Source organism: Gordionus sp. m RMFG-2023, chromosome 3 (assembly GCF_954871325.1).
Source record: "Gordionus sp. m RMFG-2023 chromosome 3, tfGorSpeb1-WG-v2, whole genome shotgun sequence".
Classification (NCBI taxonomy): domain Eukaryota; kingdom Metazoa; phylum Nematomorpha; class Gordioida; order Chordodea; family Parachordodidae; genus Gordionus; species Gordionus sp. m RMFG-2023.
The window spans coordinates 9,735,038-9,746,415 of record NC_088777.1 but is presented as its reverse complement, the minus strand read 5'-3'; the positions used below and the strand labels follow the sequence as shown (position 1 = coordinate 9,746,415).

Sequence of the window (11,378 nt, the reverse complement as noted above, 5' to 3'; positions counted from 1 at the left end):
TTTGGAGGAGTGGAGGAGGTGTGTAGGGAGGAATTTTTTATTAGTTCTGATATTTACAAGAATGGATGAATTTGTGATGACAACCCCCCCCCCCCTTCTTGCCCATTAAATGATACGATGAGATTTATTTAAAATAGAATGTAGCGTCAGATGGAAAAAAATAATTTTATTGAAAAAGGGGACTCAATTAATAAATTTATCTATGGTGTGCAAATCTGATTTAAAATATATCTCAAGTTTAAAAATGAATAATATTACAGATTTTCACTCAATACTACTCAATATGTAAAAAAATTGAATAGAAAAGATTGACATATTAATATTTCTATCTAAAATAACATTGATAATAAAGATTTATTTTTTAATTCAAATTATAACATAATTTGTTTTTTATTGAAAATGTCTTTATATCGATTAAAGATTTATAATAATTGTATAATTCGAATTATTTGATATATTTTATCATCTTTAATATAATTTAGTACATACTCTAAAGCTAGTTGAGAACATCGATTTTTTACAAAAGGATTAATAACAATTTATATTTTAAAGGATATATTGGATAGATATAAAATTTGACTCGGAAGGTCTAAAATAAACAATTTTACCTCTAAATTTTGTTTCTTGTTCTATATTATCATTAAGTTATACAATTATTTATATAAATTTAATGTACCTAGGTTAAGAGTTAAGGTCTGATTTTCCAATCCTAATGTTTTCAATTAAAATTATTGCATAAAAATTATTTTTTCCAGTTATTTACTTATTCCAATCACCAAATTTGGAGCTTAAAATGTTTTTTAAATATAGTGAATATTAAATAAAATTCTTATAAATTGTAAAACAACATACTTTGTATATAAACGTTAGTATATGTTAGGTAATCTATAATAATTATAAAATTATTCTAAGGAATTCTCACAAAAATATTTACCCTGTATAACATTGATAAGATTTTCTATAATTATAAAAAGTAGACATAAGTTTTGATACAATTATATTATTGAATCTCTAAATTAAAAAAAGTAGAATGTATAATGTTTATACAATGCATACAGTTTTCAAAATGTACTTATTAATGGATTAACCTGTTATCGTGTTAATAATATCGCCGTCTATGAATCAATAAATATTCAATTTATTGTAATATTTCATATTTATAATAAAATGAATACCTTCTGTTTCACAGGTGAACTTTGGCCCTTTAAAATAAATAATTTTATTAATTAATATTTTTTTATATCATGCAAAATGAATTAAAAGTGGCTTACACTTTTTTTCCCTACAAATCATGAAATTTCTAACTAAATAGAATATTTTTTTTAAAAAAAAAGTATGTTTTTTTATTATGATTATGAATTATAAGGTTTTTGAGAAAATAAATTATAGTTGATTAAGTGTTATCTATATTTTGGTTAAAGAAATTATTAATATATATTTAGAAATGAAAATAAGAACTATTGTTGCCAGGAGATATTTATATCAGCTCCTCGAGAAGGAGACTTCCGATGAACCTATAATTGGATTTATGTATGACTATCGTGAAAATTTGATAGAGATGGAATCATTCCTGATTTAAATGGAAATGTATTGATATTGTTTTGTGATTATATAAAATTTATCAGGATTAAATAAAAAAAATTATATTTATAATAATGACATTTTTTCTAAAAAATTAATAAATGTGAAACATTGGAAAAAGTTAATACACAAATATTATTAAAATTCAAGAATTCTAACATCATTTAAATTTCACGTTTATTATTATATTATAAAATTAAAGTGCCAAATTGGAAATTAATATGAAATGGTCATAAATAACACCTTTTATAATTTCATCCATTTAGTATTATGACTAATATCAAACCAACCTCTCTGCCATCTATGAGCAAAATCTCTAGGCATACATAGTATTATTTTGGCTAAAATCTTTCGGATCATTTTTAAAATTTACCTATCAAACATTAAATTTATGAAATTAGACAAGACAGAATTAATGAATATTATAATTTAATAAACTGCAAATTAAATAAAACATAGATAGAAAGTTATAAAAATTTGGACATTTACCTATTTGAATCTAATTATCAAACCTAATTCATTAACTTGTGGGTAATTTTTAAATTTAAAAAATTTATATTTGATGGGAAATAATATTCCAATATGTATAGAGAGTCTATTCTGTAAATTTCCGACTATTTTCAGCATAAACATTTTTTTATTTTCAAATTGATATGAAAAATCTACATAAAATTAATATAAATTAAGATTGGTAAGTCAAAAATACATATTATCTGTTACTCTATACATATTGAAATATATTTTCGGCTAGAAGTCCAATCCCACTGAAATCCTGACCTCGAGCTAGTTATCAAACCAAGAATTCCTCTTTGCAGTGGCCATACGTTTAATGACAGCCTCAGTCTCATATGAGTGCGTCGTGCAAGAAACCAGTAAACTTATATGGCCGTTATTGCCTCCAATGATCTATAGCAGGACGTTCGATCTGAAATCAATGCAATGCTCTCATTAAATGGGCTTTACTGCTACTTTATAGGGTCTATTGATGGGGTTATACTCCTTGGGAGAATGGCCGATTTCTAGCGGGGAGATTTTCCTGTGTTGACCTTCCTCACCTTCCAACATTAATAAAGACATCTTTGAATAACAAATATCTGTACAAACTAGATTAATACAAATTCATACCAGTTATTACTACAACTTTAACATCCTTTGAAAGCCAAGCGCTTAGCTTGGCTAAAACTTGGCAGAGCCATATGGATTAAATCAGGAGATTTAGAAGAAGGTTTTACTTAGGTCAGCACATAGAATCTAGATTATAAGAGATACTTTTATATGCTTCATGTGCTCATTTCCTGAGCAGGCGGTATGATTTAGATTTTTCTCTCCTCCTTCATAGTTTATAATCCTATCTTTTTTTCCCTTTTTCAGATTTGTACACTTATTTTTTTCTTTTTTATGTTCACAATTCTTAAATATAATTTTTTTTTAAATATAAATTGATTTTCCCCGTAAATTTATAATTATTAATTCATATTATTATTTAGTCTATTCACTTGATACTTAACTTATTAAAGTATTATAATTAATATGTATTATTATAATATAAATGTAAAATATTAATATACATATCATTAAATTTTATAAATAATTTAAATTTATAATGTCGAAATTTTTTTAAATTTTTGTTCAATATACATGAATATCAGTGACCTGCAGGCCATGCCCGGGTACACGGGATGGGTAGTAATTTAATTTTTTAAATGTACCCGGGAAGGACCTATAGTTTTTTTTTTAACATACCAGGGCCTCTGAATATTTTAAATCGCTCATTATTACCTATAAAAATAAGAAATCCTTGAAAAGAAGATTGCCGCTGAAACTAATAAAATTTTTATTTTTTTTCTTCAAAAAAAGGTGTTTTTTTCAAAAATAAATATTGCTTTTCGACTTTTGTCTTATAATTATTAGATTATTTTTATAAAATTTGTCAATAAAAAAATTGAAATAATTTCAATTATTAATATAAAAATTACCACTTGTTTCTTCAGTTAAAAATTTGGATTCGCCATTTCCAGATTCAATGGTATTATCTATTTTTATATTATAATAAAAAAAAAATATATAGTTAATAAGTATCGCTAATTTTATTAAAATACATATATTTTTTTTGTAATATATATTTTTCTTAATTTTTTCATTCAATTTAATCCATTATTTTGTAAAATATTTTTTAAACTTTTTTTGTGAATTTTATTTTTCATAGAATTACATTCATTTTCTATTTTTGTTTAAATGTTTACCAAATTAAACAACTAACCTCGCTAGAATTGCAGAATATTTTTTTCTGCTCCATAATAGCAGTGTAATTATATCCTAAAATAAACACTCTAGATTGGAGATAAATTTAGCACCAAAATATATCCCTCTCAATAAAGATAATTTAACACAAAACAAGTCGGACATATCTCAAATTATAATTTAATTTCAAACATAATCTTAAGTAGCTTCACCCCTTGTCCTAATATATTGTAATATATGTAAATCTATGAAAGCTATTAAATTACATATACCAACTCTCCAAACAAATATCGCAAAATAACTTTAACATAGCAGATTCTTATCTCCTTCACTAGGCTTAACTTTACATATTTAAAATTAAAAATTCAACTTATAACATAACTTCGGTATTTTTTGTCATCCCTACTCTCCTAATCGTTCGTATACATATCAAATACTTTTTCCTTTAATTACAAAAATCATGCTACAGGGTTCCCTTTTCTTAGCTACGCTTAATATAAGTGGCATTAATTATAATATCTCAATTCTCATGACACCTTTATTAAATGACTCCACTGACATAATTAGGTTGTAGGAAACCCATTCATATAACAATTAATCTGCCCAACTTTCAGATTTTATCTACCACAGCTCTGATACCAAGGAATATAACTGGATGGGTGTAGTCAATCAAAAATAAACACTAGATATAAATCAGAAAATTTATCCCTATGACAGAAAGAATTACTATTTTATACATAAACACAGCGTATAAATTCACAATCCTTCTTTATGTCTATGTTCCTCCAAAACTGACGGCAAAGTTTATTAGAACAACTAGAAAATTAATAAGCTCTTTGCCAAAAAGATATAACATCTTTATGATGGGCAAGTTCAAAAAATGGGTAATGTAACAATATACAATGTTAGAAAAATTATAGCAACTCACAGTAACCAAAGGGAAGGGAAGGAACATCTTCGACTATTCTTAGATAATAATCTAAAAATTGAAAACACTTTTTTTAAACACAAGCCTACTCAACTCATGACCTTCTCAATCGAAATAACTCAAAAAAGATGTTCACAACTATTTGGCCATACTATTATGAACTTTAAACAAAATATAGTTCACGAAGCAATAACTTGGCTCCAGACCCATAAAGGGAAAAATTAAGGAAAATATAAATCCTACTGGCTATACAAAACATGCCTACACCTGACAATGGATCAATCTATACGCTTAAACAATGATAAAAATCAAAAAATTATTAAAAATTAAATCGAATTATCTAAACGTATTAACCCCCCCCCCCCCCCTTAAGCATCACCTGACAGATTTAATTCAATAAACCAACATATATAATAAATCAACTTATAACATACAAAACATAAACTTAAAATCAACCAAACCCCCCACCCCTTCTTAATTTACACTTTATTTAATAGAGTACTTACTTTTTTTTTCTCTTCTCGTAGCCGTTTAAGTAAGCGGTTTTGTCTCTTGCGCGCACAGATAGCTGCTGTCTGCCCAACAATTGTGGTTGGAATCATTTCATAGGCTACCCCCAAATTTCTTAACCCAATATTTCATCTAGAGGCGATTACGCTTATTATGACGTATGACGTTAATTTTATTTTATGTACATTTTGTTTAAAGTTCTTGTTAAATACAGGTAAGTAACTTAGATTTTTTTAAAAACTACAAAAATATTTTTATATTATGATAAAGGTTCATGCCTTTAGAATACATTTTTCATATAAATGATAACTTTTAAAGTATATCTATAAATCCAAAATCAGCTGATAATTTATATTATCATTTCTTGATTTATAGTTCAATGTTATTTTGAGACAACAAAATTAGAGATAAAATATCTATTTCGATATAAATTTTCTTTTACACGTACGGCTCGCTATTTGAATTTATTATCAGATTTTTTTATGTAGATATCTAGAAAACTTAAAAGCCATATAAATTTATAAGAATGAAAAGGTTTGGTTCTCCGGTGCAAGTGGAGTTACAAATGCAAATAATAGAATATCAATATTTAAAAGTTAATACCGATCAGCCATATTAATCGGAATAGAATATTAAAATTGAACATCTTATTTCACCACAAACAGCTTTAAGTAAATTACCCATCTATCAAGCTTATTTTATCCTCAAAAATATTGTTTTAAAACCTCTTGGGCTTTCGCGTTTGAAAAGAATACGAACAAAACATTTTAAGAATGATACAAGAGTTACTAAATGTTAAATTCGATTCTAACTCATAGTTTCAGGCAACTCTTCCTTGCAAATCTTGAGGCTTAGGACTTAGATCGTCTATAACAATTGCCATTGTTTCTTTCGTATCTTTTACAAAATCTAAAAAACACGTCATATCCAAAATCATTTCAATTGATAAAGAGAGTTTGATGGACGAAGCCTTAAATTGATGGAACATCAATACCTTGACAAATACAACTCAACCAGATTCATCAAAGCAAAAAGGCTGGGATTTAGGATTGGTATCTCTTTCCCTTGCTTACCTAAACTTGAGTGATGATCAGCAATACAAATCCCTCCACAGGACGGCTAATTTTAACACTCCATGAATAGCCTTTCCTACCCCAGGATCTTGACGACTCTTTTCGTTATGCAATTAGTTTGCTCCAGGCATATCATTTTTAAACCAATACATAGACTCCCTTGACCCTTCTAATAATATATATGATTCTCTTCTCAGGGCTGACTCATTAAAATGCCAAAAATATTTTTTCCTGACGGGTGATAACCACTTTGCCCTCATCGTAGCCACAATATCCTACTCCTTTGGGCAAGTCGATTTGAATCTTTTCAAAACGGTTTCAATATCCATAAGGAAAAAAACACATATATTGCCTTTTTAGTGACCTAACAAAACATTGCTATCACAATAATTTGGTCCAACATGTTTAAAAATTCTTGGCTCAATTATTCATAGAATTCTCCCTTTTAATTTATACGTTTTTAAAAAATTTTAACAGGCGTTTTTTTTAAAAATATATTCTTTTTGACTTTTGTCTTTATATAATTATTAGATTTTTTTATATGTCAATTAAGAGAAAAAAAAAATCATATTTTTTAAATTGGCACCTGAAAAGAAGTTTCATTTAAATAAAATTATCAACCTGGTAGAGAGTAATTTTCAGATACACTTGTGGTTACAAATTTGGATTCGCCATTTCCAGATCCTGAAATTAGATCTTCTGACGGTAAAATGGATGGTAAGGTGGTCAAAGTATTTTCTATTTTATATTTTAATAAAAAATATAAATAGTTTTAAAGTATCGCTAATTATATTAAAAATACATTTTTTTTTTGAAATATATACTTATTCCTATTTTTAATTTTCATTTTAAATATATCCCTTATTTTTGTATATTATATTTTCTGTCGATTTTATTTTTCCTAAAATGGCATTTCTTATTTTTGTGCATTTAATGTTAATCTTATTATTATTAAACGTAAACGCAGCTATGTTTAAATAAAACCTTTAATATGAAACGTCTAAATTTAAAACAAAAAAAATGCTGTCCAATTTAAACGAATGCATTTAAAATGTAATTATTTGCGTTTTGAAACGGTGCATTGAAACAACATACAATTTGTGCGCACTATAAATTAAGGCTTTGTACATGTTCCAAACAAAGAAAGTGTGTCTCAATAAAGTGAATATTCTAAATTCAATAGGGTAAATTTTAAATAAATAAAGATTCGCTTTTGAGTTTTTTTTTAGGATACCTTCTTTCAAATCATGACCTATTTAAAAAATAATCGTTAGCCAATAATATATATATTTATTAAAGTTTATCAGTAAATAAAATATTATTTAATAACTATATACTATATTATAAATGGAATCCATAGACGTAGCTAGTATTTTGCTAAGGGGGCGGGGGAGCGGAGGGGAAGGGAGGCGAGGCGAGAACCTTAGGTAGATTTTTCCTCCATGAATATTATTTTTTAGGTCTACTTATTGCCTATGGCTATATTCGATTTTTATAAAAACAATTTTAGGTTATCATTTTTTTTATATATAAAAATGCTTTTTTCTAATAATTTTGAATTATAGTGGTTATTTTAAAGATTATTAACTTTTGATAATTTTTCTTTCAAATTCTTGTTTATAGTGATATATTGTATACATTTCTTGGGGAGAGGGGGTGAGGGAGTGTAGGAAGAAGTTTTTTATTTGTTTAAAAAGATATTTCTGAGAACAGGAAGGATGAATTTTTCCTCCCCATCTACCAGCTACACCTATGATGGTATCATGAATATTTTTTATGCAATAAGCAAATTATACATAATCGAATATAAAATATATTACTGATATACCATTATGCTGTATAAGGTATGGTTTAGAATCTAAAGTTTTTTTTAAAAAAAAATCAAACAAATATTGGCTGAAAAAATATTTTTTATACCTTTAGAGGAACTAATTGCTATATACCAGGAGACTAAAATATTATTAAAATTAAAAATCATATAAAAATATAATAGTACCTGGCTCCCTAAATATTTCAGTTTTCCCTAAAAGAAAAATGTTATATTTGTTTTTAATATTATTATAAGCCATGTATTTTATATACGATGATTATAAATACTTAAATTAGATTGAAAAAAATAGTGTGTATAAAAAAAATTGATTAATTAAATTTATGCTAAAAAATAATATATATTCGGTTAGATGTTAAATTAATAACAGTAATATCAAAAAATGTTTTTTTAATAATTACCAAATGATACTACTAGGGTGCCATCTAAATTACCTAGATATGATAAACACATTTAATCCATTATATAGTATATTATGTGACGTAGTTTTTAAAAGAGTGGTTTAAAACTATAGGATCATCACAGCATTTAAAAAGATACCTTTAAAAATTCAAATTTTATCGATAATTTTTTTTATCTTCTATTTTTTTATTTATTTAATTATTATTTTTTGGAGCCATATTTAATTTAATTTAAATTTTCTTTAATTAAAAGACATAATGAAGAAAACATATTAGAGCTATGCCATTTTCAAAAATCTTTAAAAAAATTTTCTAACCATCGGACAAGGTAAACTTGGCTTGGTGTGTTTTAGTTTTTATTAAAATATTTGCCCGACTTGACCCGTTAAAGGTTTAACGACACTCGGCCCCCTGTTAAATTTTTTTAGATGAATATTATTGCCAACACATTCATATATATCTAATATTTCCCAATGTCAATTAGGGCTCTTATATCACTCCTCTATAGCTAGCTATTTCTACAGTAACCGTTTTATACACAATTATGATTTTAATTCATTTAAGATGTTTCGACAAATGAATTAAATTTAAATCTGAAATAGTGTTATGGATAATTTCGCGTTTCTTAATTATTTTACCCTACACATTTCAATATGCATTCCATTTAACCATATTTATCTCTTATACAATTACTGTGCCCTCTGAGGTGATGAGGTAAAGAGTCTTGCTCTCTGGGAAACAGAGTGAGAGAGCAATCGCAGCAAAGCGAACGGTGGTTTTATATTTAAAGAGGTTTTTCTTTGGATTTATGAGATATGTCACATAGAGATGAATCAATAACTAGGTCCAATTGGAGATTAACCCCTCCCTTCCATTAATTGGCGATTCTAGACCTTGGAGGCCCAGAATATTTTTATCAACACCATAAAATATTGAATATTAGTATCAAATAAAGGATAATTAAAATATTATGACTTAAATAATTCACTCTTAGTTATAATGAGTTGGAATTGGTCTGGGGAATGAGAAGGTGGGAAGGGGGGGGGATTAAGATATAAATTTAATATGGGTACCAAATAAAATGTAATTAAAATATCTTTAGATTGTTATGATAATTATCACTCTAAGTTGGCGGATATAGATCTTGGGTGATCAGGAATATTTTTACTAACATAAATAAGAGATGTGGATATCAAATAAAAGATAATCAAGGTTTCTTTTGACTAAAATAATAGCATTTGCATTTCTTGATCTTAATAGATTGGACCTTGGTTCAAGGTGGGGGGGGGGTGTTAAAAATAAAAATTAGATATGGGTATCAAATAAGAGGTAATCGATTTGATTTTAATAATAATCACGCTATGGGCGGGTCTAAATCTTAAGTGAAAGGGGGAGAGGGTCTGAAATATTTTTACCACAACAAAATATCGATATTATAAAATAAAAAATCATTGAAATATCGGTTGACTGAAATTGTAGTATATACTTTTAAGATTAAAATCAAAATAACTTTTTTTTGTAACTGAATTAAAGCCAATCTCATTGCTTCATTATAACCTCACTAATTAAGTTATGGGGGAAAGAATGGTTGCGCTGCGGTATCCTACTCAACCGAACGATATATTTTAATAAATAAATTGTTATATAATTCGCCGAGCCATATTTAGTCTTTAGCCGAGGGATATTTTCTTAACACCCCCCCCCCCCTCCCCAATCTAGGCCAAGTCCAACTTACTAAAACCAAATGTGACTTACTATTATTTTATTCAAAATATTTTTTAATTAGCCTTTATTTGATACCCATATCAATATTTTGCGTTGATAAAAATATTCCTGACTCCCCCCCCCCAATTAGACCCGCCCCCTTAGAGTGATAATTATTATCACAATCAAAAAAAATTTATATATACCAAAAACTAGGAGTAAATAATATTATTTTAATCAAAATATGTTTTAATTAACTTCTATTTGATATCAATATACATATTTTGTATTAATAAAAATATTCCTAGCTTCCGCGTAAAACACGTTTTAAAGTAAGATTCCTATTTATCAGGGTTAAAACTCCCTTTAAAACCCGCGATGATCCTGGATAGTTTTGATTCAGGCGTGTAGCCATAAATTATATACGGGGGGGGGGGGATAATTTTTTTATATTGAAATGTTTTTTTTGAAAAATAAAAATTTATTAGAACTAATTATATTTAGAAAAAGGACAATTTGGAACATTAATGATAAAATATTAAAAAATTAAAAATATTTAAGAACGAATATAATATTGGTTAAAAATATTACAACTATATAGACCGGTATGTATTTCAAAATAAAATATAGTATTAAATATTATATGATGATTTAAAAAGTTAATCAAAATATAGTTCATAAATAAAAATTTAACCTTTTTTGCAATTGCGCTAATTTTTCAAATTGGAGATTAAATCCAATGTATATTAAGGAAAACTAGTCCTTTTCCGATTTTAAGATTTTACTCCAGGTTTTTATTTTCCATGATGAAGAAAAGATCATCTCATTTGTGCTTTAATTAGTGTTGTTTCTTATACACTAATTTTAATATATTGGAAAAAGATTCAAAATATTTTTTAGAGGATTATTACAACTTTCTTTTATGCCAAGATTAAAATTCTGAAATTATTTGGTTTTCAGATATATTTATTAAGTGTTAATTTATAGTAATCCTCAATTGAGTTCACGTTAATTGTAACAATTAATTTATCTAGGTGCAAGTCAGGGTCGAGAATCTTAAAATCATATCATTTGACTTTGGTCTAAGCAATCACACATCTCGTTAAATTCTT

General features: G+C 26.6%; 1 protein-coding gene across 1 annotated transcript; it reads right to left on the bottom strand.

Moving 5' to 3' along the window:
- Positions 1–546: 546 nt before the first annotated feature.
- LOC135926700 (uncharacterized) lies at positions 547–8,417 on the bottom strand. Its single transcript, XM_065462632.1, has 10 exons — positions 8,330–8,417; positions 8,251–8,283; positions 8,162–8,191; positions 6,955–7,071; positions 3,558–3,614; positions 1,176–1,202; positions 1,089–1,115; positions 764–787; positions 677–709; positions 547–629 (listed from the first exon to the last, which is right to left on the bottom strand). Exons 1-10 carry the CDS (start codon positions 8,400–8,402, stop codon positions 547–549), a joined length of 504 nt encoding a protein of 167 aa, XP_065318704.1. The 5' UTR covers positions 8,403–8,417.
- Between the last annotated feature and the right edge of the window lie 2,961 nt (positions 8,418–11,378).

What these genes read in the sequence shown, in the direction of transcription:
- LOC135926700 (XM_065462632.1), bottom strand. Translation starts at nt 8,402, where the DNA reads ATGGCTTATAATAATATTAAAAACAAATATAACATTTTTCTTTTAGGG. An exon ending in ATACCTTATACAGCATAATG is followed by an intron (nt 7,072 to 8,161) that starts GTATATCAGTAA and finishes AATATAAAATAG; the next exon opens with AAAATACTTTGACCACCTTA. An exon ending in TATTATTAACACGATAACAG is followed by an intron (nt 788 to 1,088) that starts GTTAATCCATTA and finishes AAACATTTTAAG; the next exon opens with CTCCAAATTTGGTGATTGGA.